The sequence below is a fragment of the Electrona antarctica genome (genome assembly GCF_951216825.1).
Source record: "Electrona antarctica genome assembly, chromosome: 20".
In the NCBI taxonomy this organism is placed as follows: domain Eukaryota; kingdom Metazoa; phylum Chordata; class Actinopteri; order Myctophiformes; family Myctophidae; genus Electrona; species Electrona antarctica.
In genome coordinates, this window is record NC_136801.1 from 2857008 (window position 1) to 2874721 (window position 17714).

Sequence of the window (17714 nt, forward strand, 5' to 3'; positions counted from 1 at the left end):
AATGATATTCAGCAAAGATATTATACATAATACAAAAATACAAAACATGTGAGGGAAGGTACCCTCACATGTTCTCCCCGTGTCCCCTAGGGTAGGTACCCTCACATGTTCTCCCTGTGTCCCCTAGGGAAGGTACCCTCACATGTTCTCCCCGTGTCCCCTAGGGTAGGTACCCTCACATGTTCTCCCTGTGTCCCCTAGGGAAGGTACCCTCACATGTTCTCCCCGTGTCCCCTAGGGTAGGTACCCTCACATGTTCTCCCCGTGTCCCCTAGGGAAGGTACCCTCACATGTTCTCCCCGTGTCCCCTAGGGTAGGTACCCTCACATGTTCTCCCCCCGTGTCCCCTAGGGTAGGTACCCTCACATGTTCTCCCCCCGTGTCCCCTAGGGTAGGTACCCTCACATGTTCTCCCCGTGTCCCCTAGGGAAGGTACCCTCACATGTTCTCCCCGTGTCCCCTAGGGTAGGTACCCTCACAAAAATATGCAGTAATCCTGGTCTCTAAACTGCCTCCCCCTGGCCAGCCGGGGCGCCTGATGGAGGGGAAAGTTCCTTCCACGCGCTACGTCCAACCAGGGAAACTCCCGCCTGTCAGGTGTAAAGGAGCAACTTGGACACTCAGGCATGAAGGAAGCATGAGTTCAAGTCCGTTGCTCTCCCCATGTCCCCCATATATGGGGACTAGGTTGGCGGAGGGTGTGTAGAGCCCAGGATCACATTAGATAATTGACACAGGGGTGAAAAATGGGTTACAAAATCGTGGGATAAAAAAATAAATAAAGTCTGACTGAGTTTATCTGGCTGCATTGAAGTGCATGGTTGTACTTTTCATGGTCTACTTGTTTAGAATTGCTTTAAAATGTTCTAAGTATGATTGAACTTTACATGGTTTATATTGTTTAGTAAGTAAGTAAGGTAACTTGGGAGAAAAGTCACAATATATTAAAGACTCACAATATAAATCGAATCGGCATCCTAGGTATCTGAATGGTATCGGGAGGTAAATGAATCGTCAAACGTTAGATTATTCGTACACTTTGTTTTGTCTTATCTGCGGCCATGTGAACTGCAGAACCATGTCTTTCTCCAAGAAGAACTGCAGCTGTTGAGCCGTCTATAGCAGGGGTTCTCAACCCGTGGGTCGCGACCCCTCGGGGGGTCGCCAAATTATTTTAGGGGGTCCCCAAATTATTTTCAAAAAAAAAAAAAAAAAGATTTTGTTTTTTTTAATTTTTTTTCACGATTTTTCAAAAATAGCAGACCTACAAGCTCGTAGCGCGCCACTCGGTGGCGCGCTATGAGCTTGTAGATCTGCTATTTTTAAATAGCTAAATTATAACAATGCTTAAAACACCAAAAGGGGTTCCCGCCCAAAATGGGTTAAGGTTATTGTAGCAGTCAATTTATATTGGGGGTCGGGAGGGGGCGGGGCGGGGGTCCCGAGACATTGCCAAAGCATTTCCGGGGGTCCCCGGCCAAAAACGTTGAGAACCCCTGGTCTATAGTACACTATCAGTGAAGACATTTAGGTTTATTTAGTAGTAGGTTTATATAGTACACTGCTATCAGTGAGGACATTTAGGTTTATTTAGTAGTAGGTTTATATAGTACACTATCAGTGAGGACATTTAGGTTTATTTAGTAGTAGGTTTATATAGTACACTGCTATCAGTGAGGACATTTAGGTTTATTTAGTAGTAGGTTTATATAGTACACTATCAGTGAGGACATTTAGGTTTATTTAGTAGTAGGTTTATATAGTACACTATCAGTGAGGACATTTAGGTTTATTTAGTAGTAGGTTTATATAGTACGCTGCTATCAGTGAGGACATTTAGGTTTATTTTACACACCTGCTCTGCTGACGTTGCTTAACGTTTGACCCACCTGTGTCGTTATCAGCTACCGCAATGACAAAACAAAAAATAAATAACCCATTTTGGGCGGGAACCCCTTTTGGTGTTTCAAGCATTCCGTTATACTTTAGCTATTGAAAAATAGCAGATCTACAAGAGGTGGCGCGCTATGAACTTGTAGGTCTGCCATTTTTGAAAAATCTTAAAAATGCGGCACAAATCTTTGAATAGGTATATATTCTTTCAGAGCGAACGACTAACTGTTTACATGTTAGGTTCCAGTTTTTAAGTTTCTCAATGATGAAAACACATATAGGCCTACCTCAATTTAATGTTATTAAACTTTATGAGACTTATGAGAATTAGTCAGCACTAAGAAAAGATTCAACATGTCTTTGACACGGTGTTTCGTCATTCCCATCATTGACATTGGCATGTAGCCAAATTGTTGCGTCACTCACCACAAGATGGTATATATATCACAACCAACGTACAGTATCTGGTCACTTCTAGTCCAAGATGATACGACTCATAGCTCTCTTGTGTTGCATCGGTAAGTCTTACAGAAGGGCACAACGATGAGTTTGGATTATTATTTTAATTCTTTCTTGCAGTTTTATTTTGGCAGTGATGGAAGAAGTAAAACGTTTATTGTACTTAACCCATTTAGGTCTGACGTCGATCTTTCAAAAATAGCAGAACTAGAAGCTCATAGCGCGCCACTCGGTGGCGCGCTATGAGCTTGTAGATCTGCTATTTTTCAATAGCTAAAGTATAACATAATGCTTATAGTTAAAACACCAAAAGGGGTTCCCGTCCAGAGTGCGTTTAATGGACATGGTCGGTAGTGCTATGGGTCATTTCACTTTTGGTCATTTCAAACAAGATTAAGTATAAGAACAATAGCTTCTATTATATAGCATGGCTAACTTTCCAGGAATAGAAAGCTAGCTGTTTCCATTTGCTTGGAAATATCGACATCGATGATGTCACTGGTAGGTGGGTTTCAGAACTGTCTACTACACAGCCCTCGTCTGAGGCACTGAGGACTGAGTAGACAAAAATGGTGCCATCTTTTAATGAGCATTAATGAGGACCAATTAAGATAGGTTGAAAATGTGCGAAGTCGTCCTTTATGTAAAAGTATCTACCATATTGTAGAAAATCTAGAAATAGTAAAAGTACGGAAGTAGTAAATAGTACTAAAGTAGTAAATATCCTTTAAGTTTCAAAAGTAAAAATACTCATTATTTGGAAGTTTCTCATTTCACAAGTTTTCAAAATGTATAAAACATCCTTTGAAAGTAGCCAATCAACAAACACATGCACACGCATGCGATGTGTTGTGAGCTTGTAGAATATAATAGCTATGGCTGAAGTATGTATGTTTTGTAATAATAATCAAAGTCTACAGTACAGTCTAAGTAATTAGTAACTAAAGTTTTCAAATAATTGTAGTGGAGTAAAAAATACAACATTTGCCTCTGAGATGTAGCGGAGTATAGGCCTACTCAACAATTATTATTATTATTCAAGTAAAGTAAAATACCTCAAAATTATACATGAGTACATTTTACTTATACTTCCCACCACTGTATTTAACCCATTTTGGGCGGGACCGCCTTTTGGTGTTAGCATTACGTTATGCTTTAGCTATTGAAAAAATAGCAGATCTACAAGCTCATAGCGCGCCACCGAGTGGCGCGCTACGAGCTCGTAGGTCTGCTATTTTTGAAAAATCGAAGAACGACTGACATAGAAACATAGCTTTTTCAGAAAACGGTCAGGATGTAGAAGACATTTTTAGAATCTGATCTCAGGTCAAAAGGGGTTAAGGATAGTTACAACTGCATGTCCTCACTGTGTACTAACTGCTACTGTACTAACTGTACTAACTGTTCTGTGTGCATAAGGACTGATTCGTGCTGAGGTGCCCTTCAGCCACAACGAGAAGGTGGTCGGAGGCACCGAGGCTGAACCCCATTCCTGGAAATACCAGGTAAAAATATAGGCCTCCACACATTTCACTACTGTACTGATTTGCTTGGAATTCTTTATTATCCATTAAAGGACAACGTTAGTTTTTTTCAACCAAGGTTCATGTTTTAGGATGTTATTAGAGAAACTAAAAGATGAGTGTTATTTATTTTTTTCATTTGCTGCTTTCTTTCGTTTTAGGGATTTTAGCTGTTTCATAGCGATTTATTTTTTAATTATTTACTATAGTCCTAATAAACCCCAGGAAATTTCATCTGGCCACAAAAGATCACGGGATCTACTGAATGTGTCAAACTGACATTGAGCCTATGACACACAGTGTGGCTTCCCCCCAGTAGGCTACCTTCACATTCAGTACATCCTGTGATTTTTGTTGTGGCCAGATGTAATTTCCTGGGGTTTATTAGGACTATAGTAAATAATAAAAAAATAAATCGCCATAATATTTTGTAAAAAAATACATATTTAGCCCCATGCTCGAATGCCCCCGCCCCCCTGTCAAAAACAGCTAAAATCCCTAAAACGAAAGAAAGCAGCAAATGAAAAAAACAAACAACACTCATCTTTTAGTTTCTCTAATAACAACCTAAAACATGAACCTTGGTTGAAAAAAACTAAAGTTGTCCTTTAAGTTCACATCACAGTTGGCCAAGAACACTGGTTTTAGTAAGGGCATTTTATCAGGTATTTGACCAATCTGGGAACTAAATCGTTACCAAGAAATTTCTTCACCAATGTGTTTCTAAAGGTGTCTAATAACATGTACTAAAAGTTTGAAATTCAACTCCCGTGGGAAAATTGAGTTATTAGCATAATATGTGACCATACCCAAAACTAATGCTTGGAATGGATTCAGAATCATGCAAACACCCTAGTTTCATATGTCACATGTTACTTAAAGAATGATGAAATTTGGACTTTTTTGCCTTATATAGGATGTTATGGGTATGGTCACATATTATGCTAATAACTCAATTTTCCCACGGGAGTTGAATTTCAAACTTTTAGTACATGTTATTAGACACCTTTAGAAACACATTGGTGAAGAAATTTCTTGGTAACGATTTAGTTCCCAGATTTTCATAGATTTCTCTTACTATTTATGTGTGCTGTACCATATTGAATTGAATGCAATGTGCTTACTGCTTATAATGATTTTTTTACTGTGGTCAAATTATGTATTTTTTGTAATTGCTTCACATTGCTTTGAATAGCTTTTTTTTTTTTTCATCATTAGCTTTGCTTTGTATTTTTTTGCTGTTTTGCAACACATTAATCTATTAGCCTTATAGGCTCTGCAGGGCTGTACCTTAGCGTCTTGAAAAATGAAACCTACTGTAATATCAGTTAATGTTTCATTGTACTTCCCCATTTATGATGACATGAGTGGTAATTTGTCAGTAAAAATGTCCATTTGATTTCTTTGAGTTGGATGATTATGAAAATCTGAATGTATGTTACAAGAAAGCAGTTTTTATTGTTGTCAAATTGTATATCTCAAGCTTGGGAGACACTTTACATAAATATGAGCTTTAAAGGACCACTTCACCACTTTTCAACCTATCTTCATATAATAGGTCCTCACTAATAATCATGAAAAACTTTCTACTCTGTCTGTGTCTCATAGGAGGGCTGTGGGCAGTTCAGAAACCGTCTTCCAGTGACATCATCGATGGGGGAATACAAGCTAATAGAAACTGCAGGCTTTCTAGTCCTGAAAAGTTGCAATGCGAAAATGGAAGCCATCGTTCTCACGATAATGAAAATCTAAACATTTTTGTAAAAAAAAATCTTGTTTAAAAAAAAATCTGCCTAATGATGATGTCACTGGAAGACGGTTTCAAAACTGCCCACAGTACAGCCCTCCTATGAGACACAGACTGAGTAGAACAAAATCGTGCCATTTTATCATGATCATTAGTGAGGACCTATTATATGAAGATAGGTTGAAAAGTGGTCCTTTAATATCTTGGAATGTAGTATGGTAAAGTGTAAAGTGGAGTCTTTAGAAACCCACAAAATAAATGAATCAATGAAATGAATGAATGAGCCGAGTGTCATCTGCCTCCATATTGTTTTGATATTTTGTAGGTTTCTCTCCAAGAAAGCGATGGTGAGGATGACTACTACCACATCTGCGGCGGCACCCTTGTTGAGTCCTCCCACATCCTGACTGCAGCACACTGTGTCAGGTACAGGGCTAGCCTGGCTAATAAGCCAGACTAATATCACACAACACTGTCGCGGTATATTAGTCTGGGCTGGCTCCTAAAAATTTTTTTGCCAACGGCTGATTCGGTCTGGTTTATTAACCAGGCTACAGGGCTCTCACTGTTCGACTTTAGACTTAGACTTTGTAGAGAAGTTAGATTTATGTCTGAAAAAGCTATGTTTCTATGTCAGTCGTTCTTCGCTTTTTCAACAATAGCAGACCTACAAGATCATAGCGCGCCACCGAGTGGCGCGCTATGATCTTGTAGATCTGCTATTTTTCAATAGCTAAAGCATAACATAATGCTAACACCAAAAGGGGTTCCCGCCCAAAATGGGTTAAGTTCTCTAGTTTTGTTATCTTTCTTTAATTCTATATTTGTACCCTTATGTTATTACTAATTGGAATATGCTTACCAGTGTGTAGATTTTTCACACACATGTATGTTTGTGGGAACTGGGAAGGGTGAGTGGGTGAATGGGTGAGGGGGGTTTTGGATTAATGATTTTATTTATTTTTCAATCAATACTAAATTCATTGTGTAAAATGTGTAAATAATCATTCCGTTTATGGCTTAAAGGAGAATTTCATGGTAGAAGGCTTTCTTACCTGTATTTGTTACGTCCCCATCAAAAAGGTCCAGGTGTTATTTTGTGCAAAAGCGCATTATTGGCTATTTCCCCTACCATAAGCCCTCAATGAATTGCATTTAATTGAATGAGGCTATGGGGTGTTGTGCTAATTTGCTTAATTCCATTGCTCAAAAATCAATATTTTTTGTATATATCCTCTCATCATAATGTAAATAGTATCCCAAGCGGCACACTTTACTACTTATTTCGATGGAAATAAGCGAATTAGCACAAAAACCCAACCCCCATTGAGGGCTTATGGTAGGGGAAATAGCCAATAATGCACTTTTGCACAAAATAACACCTGGACCTCTTTGGTGGGGACGTAACAACTACAAATAAAAGTAAGAAAGCCTTCTAATATGGAATTCTCCTTTAACTGTATATGTGAAAACTGAAAATAAACCTTTTCTAACCCATTTTGGGCTTTTGGTGTTAGCATTATGTTATGCTTTAGCTATTGAAAAATAGCAGATCTACAAGCTCATAGTGCGCCACTCGGTGGCGCGCCATGAGCTTGTAGATCTGCTATTTATGAAAAATCGAAGACTGACATAGAAACATAGCTTTTTCAGAAAACTGTCAGGATGTAGAAGACATTTTTTTAGAATCTGATCTCAGGTCAAAATGGGTTGAAGAGCCTATAATCCAACTTGTATATTGTATCCTAATCTGTGTTTTATATCTTTGTGTTATTGACAGCGTGGATGGTCAGTACCGCGTGGTGCTCGGAGAGCATGACCTCTACAAAGACGGCGGCACGGAGCAGATAGTCCACGTGGAACAAGTTATTATCCATCCGGGCTGGACAGGCTACGTCGGCAACGGGTAAAGATTATCAAGTCACTAAACCTACAATATTGATTAGGAACTGTAGACGGTAAACTATACCAATCAGAACTTAAAATAATTTCTAACATTTCAGCTCACAGTGCAATGGCTCATGTTTTGAAAAGACTAAAAAGGGATACAGGAAGAGTGAGCACCAAGAAAGCGTGGGCACCCAAATGTCTGGCTATACAGGTTTTGTAGCAATTGTAGGCCTTACGGCCAAGCTACACCAGGCTTTTCTCGCACAAAACGCGCGCGTTTACCCTAAACGCGCGGGGTTCGCGTTTAGGGTAAACACGCGAGAAAAGCCTGGTGTAGCTTGGCCGTGAATTGTTAAATGTTCAAGTATGGCATGTATAGGCCTACTTTACATTATTTTCCAAGTATTTTAATATTTTAATAAATAGACCATTTAAAATCAAGGCGCCCACTCTTCCTTGGTGCCCAGTGTTCCGGTTACCAACTAAACTTGTTTGTTCTTCAGTAAGATGTCAAGTATTTTTCTACATTTTCCACAGAAACGACATTGCTCTGCTGAAACTGGCCGACGCTGTATATGACAACGGCTTTGTGGAACTGGCCGCCCTACCGTATGTCGAACAAACGCTGCCCAACAATTTCACTTGTTACGTCACTGGCTGGGGGCTGCTCGGCGGTATGTATTCTGCATTTAACCCTTCTATTAGGAGCAGTTGTTCAGTGTCTTACTCAAAGACACAAATTGGGGAGAAGTCTAAATGTTGTATCACCGTTTTTTTTAATTTTTTTTAGGTGAAAACGGTTCACCAGACAAGCTGCAAGTGGCTCCACTGAATGTGGTAGAGCACTCCATTTGTTCACGGGGTGACTGGTGGGGAAGCCTTGCCCTGGAGTCCATGGTGTGTGCTGGAGGGGATGGAGTCACCTCAGGCTGCCAGGTAACTGGAGCACAAATCTCCAGCACTGAGAGGCTCTCTGCAGTGTGATGTGATGCGAGAGTGCCTATCCTACATCACGATCTTGAGGCTTTACAGTGTTGTTAGCTAAGCCGTCATGCCGCCGTGCATCTACGTAGGTGGCGCGCTTCTTCCCCTTGGCTTTACCCTGGGTTGGCTATAGTGCCCGGTAGCGTCCCTCTAGGTGCCTGACACCGTGCCCTGACAGCCTCATCCTTCTCTCTCAGACTTATTTTGTCTGTGACCAGTGGTAGGTCCCCGTTGAGGACCACATTTCAGATGTGATCCGTCCATGACTGTGACACCTTTTCCGGTTGGTTCCCAATGGGAACCGGTTCAGTTATTTTTGGTTCTTAGTCCATGAGCCAGAGCTCATGAGTCAGTGGGGTTTGGGAACTGAACATTCCAATTTCAGTGTTGCTGTCGGGCAATGAAAAAGAACTGAACCGGTTCCCATTGGGAACCAACGGGTGGAAAGGGGGTCCTAGTGCCATTCGTATATCAATCTTGTGTAGACTCCATCCAGGGCCCTTTCCTGTTGTATTGAGGGTCCATGTCTCTCTGCAGTAAATACTTGTTGTACTGACGCCACTTTACTTCAGTTTTAAGATGTTAAAGCATCTAGACAGGCGTTGGTCTGTACTGTATGTCCCTTGTAGCGGTCAGTCCATCTCTTATGGACTGACTGGTCAATCACAGCAGTGGCACACAAGATATGCTTATTAAGCTGTAGCCCAGCTAGTGTAAAACGATTTACCCATTTAGGTAATGGTGGCCAGTCCAATAGCCGATCTATTGGGTCTTATATCCAGACTCTGCTACTCCTCATCAGGGCCACTTGGCTGCTGTCTTCCCATCCATAGATGAACAGTTAAATTGGAAATCTCTGATCTGAATTATTTCATTCTGAATGAAGAAATATTGTCCGCATGTAAATGCAGTCAACCAATCGGAGGGTAGCCTTGGAAACCCAGACGTTTTCATTTCCAGGGAGGAAAAATCGGAGGGTGACCACGACTCTCCTTTATTCTCAGGGCGACTCTGGTGGGCCTCTGAGCTGCAAGACTGAAGAAGGTGATGATGCACTGTGGAGAGTCCATGGTGTGGTCAGCTATGGTCCAGCTGGAGGGTGTAACCAGGTCAACCGTCCCAGTGTCTTCACCCGAGTCTCCTACTTCATTGACTGGATCTACGACGTAAGCCTTGTTGTGTTTTAGGGCTGTCTTCCATTAAATATATTCCTAGTCAACTTGACTGATAATCATAGGAATTTGTAATTCATTGGTTCTTCCAAACAGGGCCCACTTGAAAATCTCACAAGCGTTTGCGGCCCACCCAGCTGACCACTTAACACAGCAGCCAAAAGGCTTTTTAAATCATTAGAAAATGTGTGTGTGTGTGCGTGTGTGTGTCTGTTATCATTAAAATCTTAGCGTGTACTTTCAATACCCTTGCGGACCACCAGTGGTCCCTGGCCCACAGGTTGAGAATCACTGACTAATGACTATATATATATATTAGCTGAATTAATCATCAAATTATGTTAAATAGTCTGAGGTTGGGAACTGAACATTCCAATTTCATTGTTGCTGTCGGGCAGGACTCTCCATATTTCGGTTTTTTTTTGTAAATAAAATGCCATAGCCTACTTTTGCCACGATGCAAGGCATTTGGGGTTTGTAGACAAGCTATTTTTGAACTCAGTATTGGACAAATGACAGCAACAATATTCGGTATCTAGAGATTACAAAAGATGCATGCGCTCATAATTTTCCATGAAATAATTCATTCAGCATTTCAATTGAAGAAAAACCCATACATTACTAATAAACTAACAACGTCGTCGTCGTCTTGGTTGACTGAGGCCAAACCATCTGATTAACCCATTCTGGGCGGGAACCCCTTTTGGTGTTTTAACTAAGCATTATGTTATACTTTAGCTATTGAAAAATAGCAGATCTACAAGCTCATAGCACGCCACCGAGTGGCGCACTACGAGCTTGTAGGTCTGCTATTTAAAACATTTGCTTCTGTAGAACGCCACAACGGTAAGGCCTTCCGGTCTGATTTTAGGATATGTTATAGAGCTCCCCGAGACGCACGCGTGGAACTGTAGTACGTCCTCTAGTCGACATGACGCGCGCGAACGTTCCACTACACCGAGTGGTGCGCTACGAGCTTGTAGGTCTGCTATTTTAGACAGACAGACAGACAGACAGACAGACAGACAAGACAGATTGTAAGACAGACAGACAGACAGACAAGACAGATTGTAAGACAGACAGACAGACAGACAGACAGACAGAGGCCCCCAAAATAGCAGACCTACAAGCTCGTAGCGCGGCACCGAGTGCCGCGCTACGAGCTTGTAGGTCTGCTATTTTAGACAGACAGACAGACAGACAAGACAAGACAAGACAGATTGTTAGACAGACAGACAGTGGCCCAAAATAGGTGCCGCGCTACGAGCTTGTAGGTCTGCTATTTTAGACAGACAGACAGACAGTGGCCCCCAAAAATAGCAGACCTAGGGGGAACAACATATTTATAAAAGCTGACTGAATACAATTGTTTAGAATCTATACCAGTGCTTCTCAATTCGGGGTCCGGTGACCCCCAGGGGCCATTGGGCGTTGTCCAGGGGGTCACCAGTAAACGTAGGTAATGCAACATCGTAATGGTTTGAACACGACTAGACAGCAGCGCAGTCTGTTTTCACATTTAAAATGACATTTATAAAAGCTAACTGAGCATAAATGCTTAGAATGCATGCCAGTGCTTCTCAATTCGGGGTCCGTGGACCCCCCGGGGCCCTTGGGGGATTTCCAGGGGGTCCCCAGTAAACGTAGGTAATGCAACATCACAATGGTTTGCACATGACTAGACAGCAGCGCAGTCTGTTTTCACATTTAAAATGACATTTATAAAAGCTAACTGAGCATAAATGCTTAGAATGCATGCCAGTGCTTCTCAATTCGGGGTCCGTGGACCCCCTGGGGCCCTTGGGGGATTTCCAGGGGGTCCCCAGTAAAAGTAGTTTAATGCAGCATTTGCACATGACTAGACAGCACGTTTATAAAAGCTAACTGAGCATACACATATGTGTAACTCCCTCCGAGCACAGACAGACACAAGTGGTTTCCTTGAAACTGATTTATTTGAAGACTTCTGGATCCTCCAAATTCACCGTGAAAACTATAAACAATACAATAAAACAAGCATGTTACAATTAACATAAATACGACATGACATGCACAGCACATGTAGATGCAAACATTTTACCAAAGTAAAATACAGACATAAAACAAACAACAAATACCTCGTTGGCTGCGTGCAAATAACAAAGAAGGGAATCTCTTCAGTCTTAGGTCCTTATAACCTTTCTTATGACAGTCTCTTGTAACTTAGTCTCTTTGTGTGACCAGTGCAAACGGAGCCGCTGCACCCTGCTGCTGCTTGTGGCTTGATTGCTTACACAAAAAACCTGTGTACCCAATTTCCATGAGCAGACCAAACGAGACACGGAACATGACTTTGACTCTTCAAAATAAAAGTATTACAACAACTTGACACAAATACATGAAATAATGTTTTAAACGTAAATGTGACTTAATTATGACCTTTTAGGAATAAAGCAAACTATATCACCTATAGGGGCAACAGTTACAATATGAATTTGTTTAAATGCCAGTGTAGCTGGTTCACACACACACACACAATGCAGCAGGCTTAGACAACCTGACAGCCACCAACCTGGCAACCCTGAATGAGCCAATCAGCTGCCAGTCTCTGGTGTGTGTGTGTGAGAGAGAGAGTCCTCACAAGTACTGTTAAACAAACTCTACCCTAACGTCACTAAAAAGTACATTAAAACAGTTTTTCCTTTCCAAAACAAACACAACGTACATTATGACAATATTTCACCCTTTGCATTGGTAAAATAGACTTTATTTATTTTTGTCTTCCCTTCCAAAAAAAACAAAAAGATAAAATTACCCCAAATCCATGGTTAAGAGTATTCCACGATGGCTCAGTGGTTTGGGCAGCTTCCTATGGTGCCTGCCGTCGGACGCTGGTTCGAGACAGTCAACAAGTCTGCAGTCAAGATTCGTGACCTCGGTCCAAGGACTAAGGATCCAGAATGAATAAATCAAAATAAATCACTCTTTACCTTTTGGTCAAGTAAATGTACTATTGGAATGTATTTTGGCGGACATAATCCAAGATAATCCACTGTCAATTTGTAACAGTCAGCAGTGCCAGTTGGTGCCACAGGGTGGTGCACTGCTCCCTTTTGTTTTGCTTTGTGTAGAAGATCTGACGTCAATTCCACCTCTTGCTATAGATAGACATGACATGACGTGATGTGTGTCAAACAATTGTCACACATGGATGGATGATTAGCCGTGTTTATTTATTTATTTCCGGGGGGAATGAATGAATGAATGAATGACTAACCCTGTAAAACCCGGATTAATTTCTACTTGCAAAAAAACGATTTCAACCTTACTACTACTTTTTACTACTAGGACTTATCAGAGGAAATCATGTAAAATAAATTATCATTTATAATAATTATTAAAATAATAATAATAAATTAATAATTTACATTTGGGGGACATCTTTCACAATAATAAGGATAAATCCAAATAAATCACACTTTACCTTTTAGTCAAAGGACTGAGATAAATCAAAAATAAATCACACTTTACCTTTTAGTCAACAAGTCAAAAGTCAAGACAAGGACTAAGGACTAAGGATAAATCAATCCCGGCCCCTCCATAGGGCCGGGGGTCCGCCGGGGGTCCGCGGAGGGGGTCCGCGGGGGTCCCCGGCCCTATCTCGGCCGTCCCTTGTCCGTTTCGGACGGGGGGAATCTCGTTCGAACCGGGCCCCCGTCCCGGACGCGCTCCCGGGGCTCTCGCGGTGGCAATAGTTGGAAATGACACGTCCACCAAGGGGAAACCTTGACCAGGCTATGGTGAGTATGCCAGTATGGCCACTATATGCGTGTACTATGTTGGCAGCAGTGCTCCGTTCACGTTTGTTTATTATATTAGTGCTGTCTGCCGTGATACCTGGCTTAATATGGTCAATACTGAATCAGTCTAAAATATGCTTTGGCGCCCCCCCCCTATATAGACAGACATGACTTGACATGACATGATGTGTGTCAAACAATTGTCACACATGGATGGATGATTAGCCTTGTTTATTTATTTATTTCCGGGGGGAATGAATGAATGAATGAATGAATGAATGAATGAATGAATGAATGAATGAATGAATGAATAAATAAATAAATAAATAAATAAATCATATATTCCCGGGGGCATTTCTCTCCAGGTGAGGACAATGCCATCCAGTCAACCAAATATGGATGTCAGACGATCAGGCATCATCTCGTATGTATTACTTCTACTACTACTACACACACACCCAAACACGCAAATGAAGGGGCATGGTTCCGGCTACTTTGTGGGATTGGTTTATGCAAATTAAGGGGTGTGGTATGCAAATGAAGGGGAGTGGTATGCAAATGAAGGGGCATGGTATGCAAATGAAGGGGCATGGTGTGCAAATGAAGGGGAGTGGTATGTAAATGAAGGGCGTGTTTCGGCTACTTTGTGGGATTGGCGTATGCAAATGAAGGGGAGTGGTATGCAAATGAAGGGGCGTGGTATGCAAATGAAGGGGAGTGGTATGCAAATTAAGGGGCATGGTTCCGGCTACTTTGTGGGATTAGTTTATGCAAATGAAGGTGCGTGGCATGCAAATGAAGGGGAGTGGTATGCAAATGAAGGGGAGTGGTATGCAAATGAAGGTGTGTGGTATGCAAATGAAGGGGCGTAGTATGCAAATGAAGGTGCGTGGTATGCAAATGAAGGGGAGTGGTATGCAAATGAAGGGCATGTTTCGGCTACTTTGTGGGATTGGTTTATGCAAATGAAGGGGTGTGGTATGCAAATGAAGGGGCGTGTTGTGCAAATGAAGGTGCGTGGTATGCAAATGAAGGGGCATGGTATGCAAATGAAGGTGCGTGGTATGCAAATGAAGGTGTGTGGTATGCAAATGAAGGTGCGTGGTATGCAAATGAAGGTGCGTGGTATGCAAATGAAGGGCGTGTTTCGGCTACTCTGTGGGATTTGCTTATGCAAATGAAGGGGTATGGTATGCAAATGAAGATGCGTGGTATGCAAATGAAGGGGAGTGGTATGCAAATGAAGGGGAGTGGTATGCAAATGAAGGGCGTGTTTCGGCTACTTTGTGGGATTTGCTTATGCAAATGAAGGGGTAGGGTATGCAAATGAAGTGGCGTGGTATGCAAATGAAGGGGCGTGGTATGCAAATGAATGGGCATGGTTCCGGCTACTTTGTGGGATTAGTTTATGCAAATGAAGGTGCGTGGTATGCAAATGAAGGGGACTGGTATGCAAATGAAGGGCGTGTTCCGGCTACTTTGTGGGATTAGCTTATGCAAATGAAGGTGCGTGGTATGCAAATGAAGGGGAGTGGTATGCAAATGAAGGGGAGTGGAAGGCAAATGAATGGGCATGGTTCCGGCTACTTTGTGGGATTAGTTTATGCAAATGAAGGTGCGTGGTATGCAAATGAAGGGGAGTGGTATGCAAATGAAGGAGCTTGGTTTATGCAAATGAAGGGGCGTGGCATGCAAATGAAGGGGACTGGTATGCAAATGAAGGGCGTGTTCCGGCTACTTTGTGGGATTAGTTTATGCAAATGAAGGTGCGTGGTATGCAAATGAAGGGGCGTGGTATGCAAATGAAGGGCGTGGTTCCGGCTACTTTGTGGGAGCGGTTCATGCAAATGAAGGGGCGTGGTTCCCGCTACTTTGTGGGAGTGGGTTATGAAAATTTGAAGGGCGTTGTTTCGGCTACTTTGTGGGTGTGGGCTATGCAAATGAGTGGGTGTCGCTTATGCAAATTAGTGGGTGTCGCCACGCCCTTCATTTGCATACCACTCCCCTTCATTTGCATACCACGCACCTTCATTTGCATACCATGCCCCTTCATGTGCATACCACGCCCCTTCATTTGCATAAACCAAGCTCCTTCATTTGCATACCATACCCCTTCATTTGCATACCACGCACCTTCATTTGCATACCACGCACCTTCATTTGCATACCACGCACCTTCATTTGCATACCACGCACCTTCATTTGCATGCCAAACATGCCCTTCATTTGCATACCACTCCCCTTCATTTGCATACCACGCACCTTCATTTGCATAAGCTAATCCCACAAAGTAGCCGGAACCATGCCCTTCATTTGCATACCAGTCCCCTTCATTTGCATGCCACGCCCCTTCATTTGCATACCACGCACCTTCATTTGCATAAGCTAATCCCACAAAGTAGCCGGAACACGCCCTTCATTTGCATACCAGTCCCCTTCATTTGCATACCACGCACCTTCATTTGCATGCCACGCCCCTTCATTTGCATGAACCAAGCTCCTTCATTTGCATACCACTCCCCTCATTTGCATACCACGCACCTTCATTTGCATAAACCAAGCTCCTTCATTTGCATACCACTCCCCTTCATTTGCATACCACGCACCTTCATTTGCATAAGCTAATCCCACAAAATAGCCGGAACCATGCCCCTTCATTTGCATACCACTCCCCTTCATTTGCATGCCACGCCCCTTCATTTGCATGAACCAAGCTCCTTCATTTGCATACCACTCCCCTCATTTGCATACCACGCACCTTCATTTGCATGCCACGCCCCTTCGTTTGCATAAACCAAGCTCCTTCATTTGCATACCACTCCCCTCATTTGCATACCACGCACCTTCATTTGAATAAACTAATCTCACAAAGTAGCCGGAACCATGCCCCTTCATTTGCATACCACTCCACTTCATTTGCATACCACTCCCCTTCATTTGCATGCCACGCCCCTTCATTTGCATAAACCGCTCCAACAATGTAGGCGGGCGACACCCACTAATTTGCATAAGCGACACCAACTAATTTGCATAGCCCACACCCACAAAGTAGCAGGAACATAATACAAAAATACACAACATGTGAGGGAAGGTACCCTCACATGTTCTCCCCGTGTCCCCTAGGGTAGGTACCCTCACATGTTCTCCCCGTGTCCCCTAGGGAAGGTACCCTCACATGTTCTCCCCGTGTCCCCTAGGGTAGGTACCCTCACAAAAATATGCAGTAATCCTGGTCTCTAAACTGCCTCCCCCTGGCCAGCCGGGGCGCCTGATGGAGGGGAAAGTTCCTTCCACGCGCTACATCCAACCAGGGAAACTCCCGCCTGTCAGGTGTAAAGGAGCAACTTGGACACTCAGGCATGAAGGAAGCATGAGTTCAAGTCCGTTGCTCTCCCCATGTCCCCCATATATGGGGACTAGGTTGGCGGAGGGTGTGTAGAGCCCAGGATCACATTAGATAATTGACACAGGGGTGAAAAATGGGTTACAAAATCGTGGGATAAAAAATTAAAAAAAAGACTGACTGAGTGAGTTTATCTGGCTGCATTGAAGTGCATGGTTGTACTTTTCATGGTCTACTTGTTTAGAATTGCTTTAAAATGTTCTAAGTATGATTGAACTTTACATGGTTTATATTGTTTAGTATTGTTTAAAAAGGTTCTAGTACAATAAGAGCAAGGTAACTTGGGAGAAAAGTCACAATATATTAAAGGCTCACAATATAAATCGAATCGGCATCCTAGGTATCTGAATGGTATCGGGAGGTAAATGAATCGTCAAACGTTAGATTATTCGTACACTTTGTTTTGTCTTATCTGCGGCCATGTGAACTGCAGAACCATGTCTTTCTCCAAGAAGAACTGCAGCTGTTGAGCCGTCTATAGTACACTATCAGTGAGGACATTTAGGTTTATTTAGTAGTAGGTTTATATAGTACACTGCTATCAGTGAGGACATTTAGGTTTATTTAGTAGTAGGTTTATATAGTACACTGCTATCAGTGAGGACATTTAGGTTTATTTTACACACCTGCTCTGCTGACGTTGCTTAACGTTTGACCCACCTGTGTCGTTATCAGCTACCGCAATGACAAAACAAAAAATAAATAACCCATTTTGGGCGGGAACCCCTTTTGGTGTTTCAAGCATTCCGTTATACTTTAGCTATTGAAAAATAGCAGATCTACAAGTTCATAGCGCGCCACCGAGTGGCGCGCTATGAACTTGTAGCTCTGCCATTTTTGAAAAATCTTAAAAATGCGGCACAA

The 17714-nt window shown here is 42.3% G+C and overlaps 1 protein-coding gene across 1 annotated transcript in view; it reads left to right on the top strand.

Moving 5' to 3' along the window:
• LOC306912825 (chymotrypsin-like elastase family member 2A) overlaps positions 1–9683 on the top strand; it is a gene marked incomplete at both ends in the record, with an annotated part of 19751 nt that extends 10068 nt beyond the window's left edge. Inside the window, 6 exons of the mRNA XM_079489280.1 lie at positions 3800–3857; positions 5948–6048; positions 7403–7528; positions 8050–8186; positions 8303–8448; positions 9501–9683. Coding sequence (XP_079345406.1) covers positions 3800–3857; positions 5948–6048; positions 7403–7528; positions 8050–8186; positions 8303–8448; positions 9501–9683 — 751 coding nt within the window. The remainder of the gene's footprint in view (positions 1–3799; positions 3858–5947; positions 6049–7402; positions 7529–8049; positions 8187–8302; positions 8449–9500) is intronic.
• Between the last annotated feature and the right edge of the window lie 8031 nt (positions 9684–17714).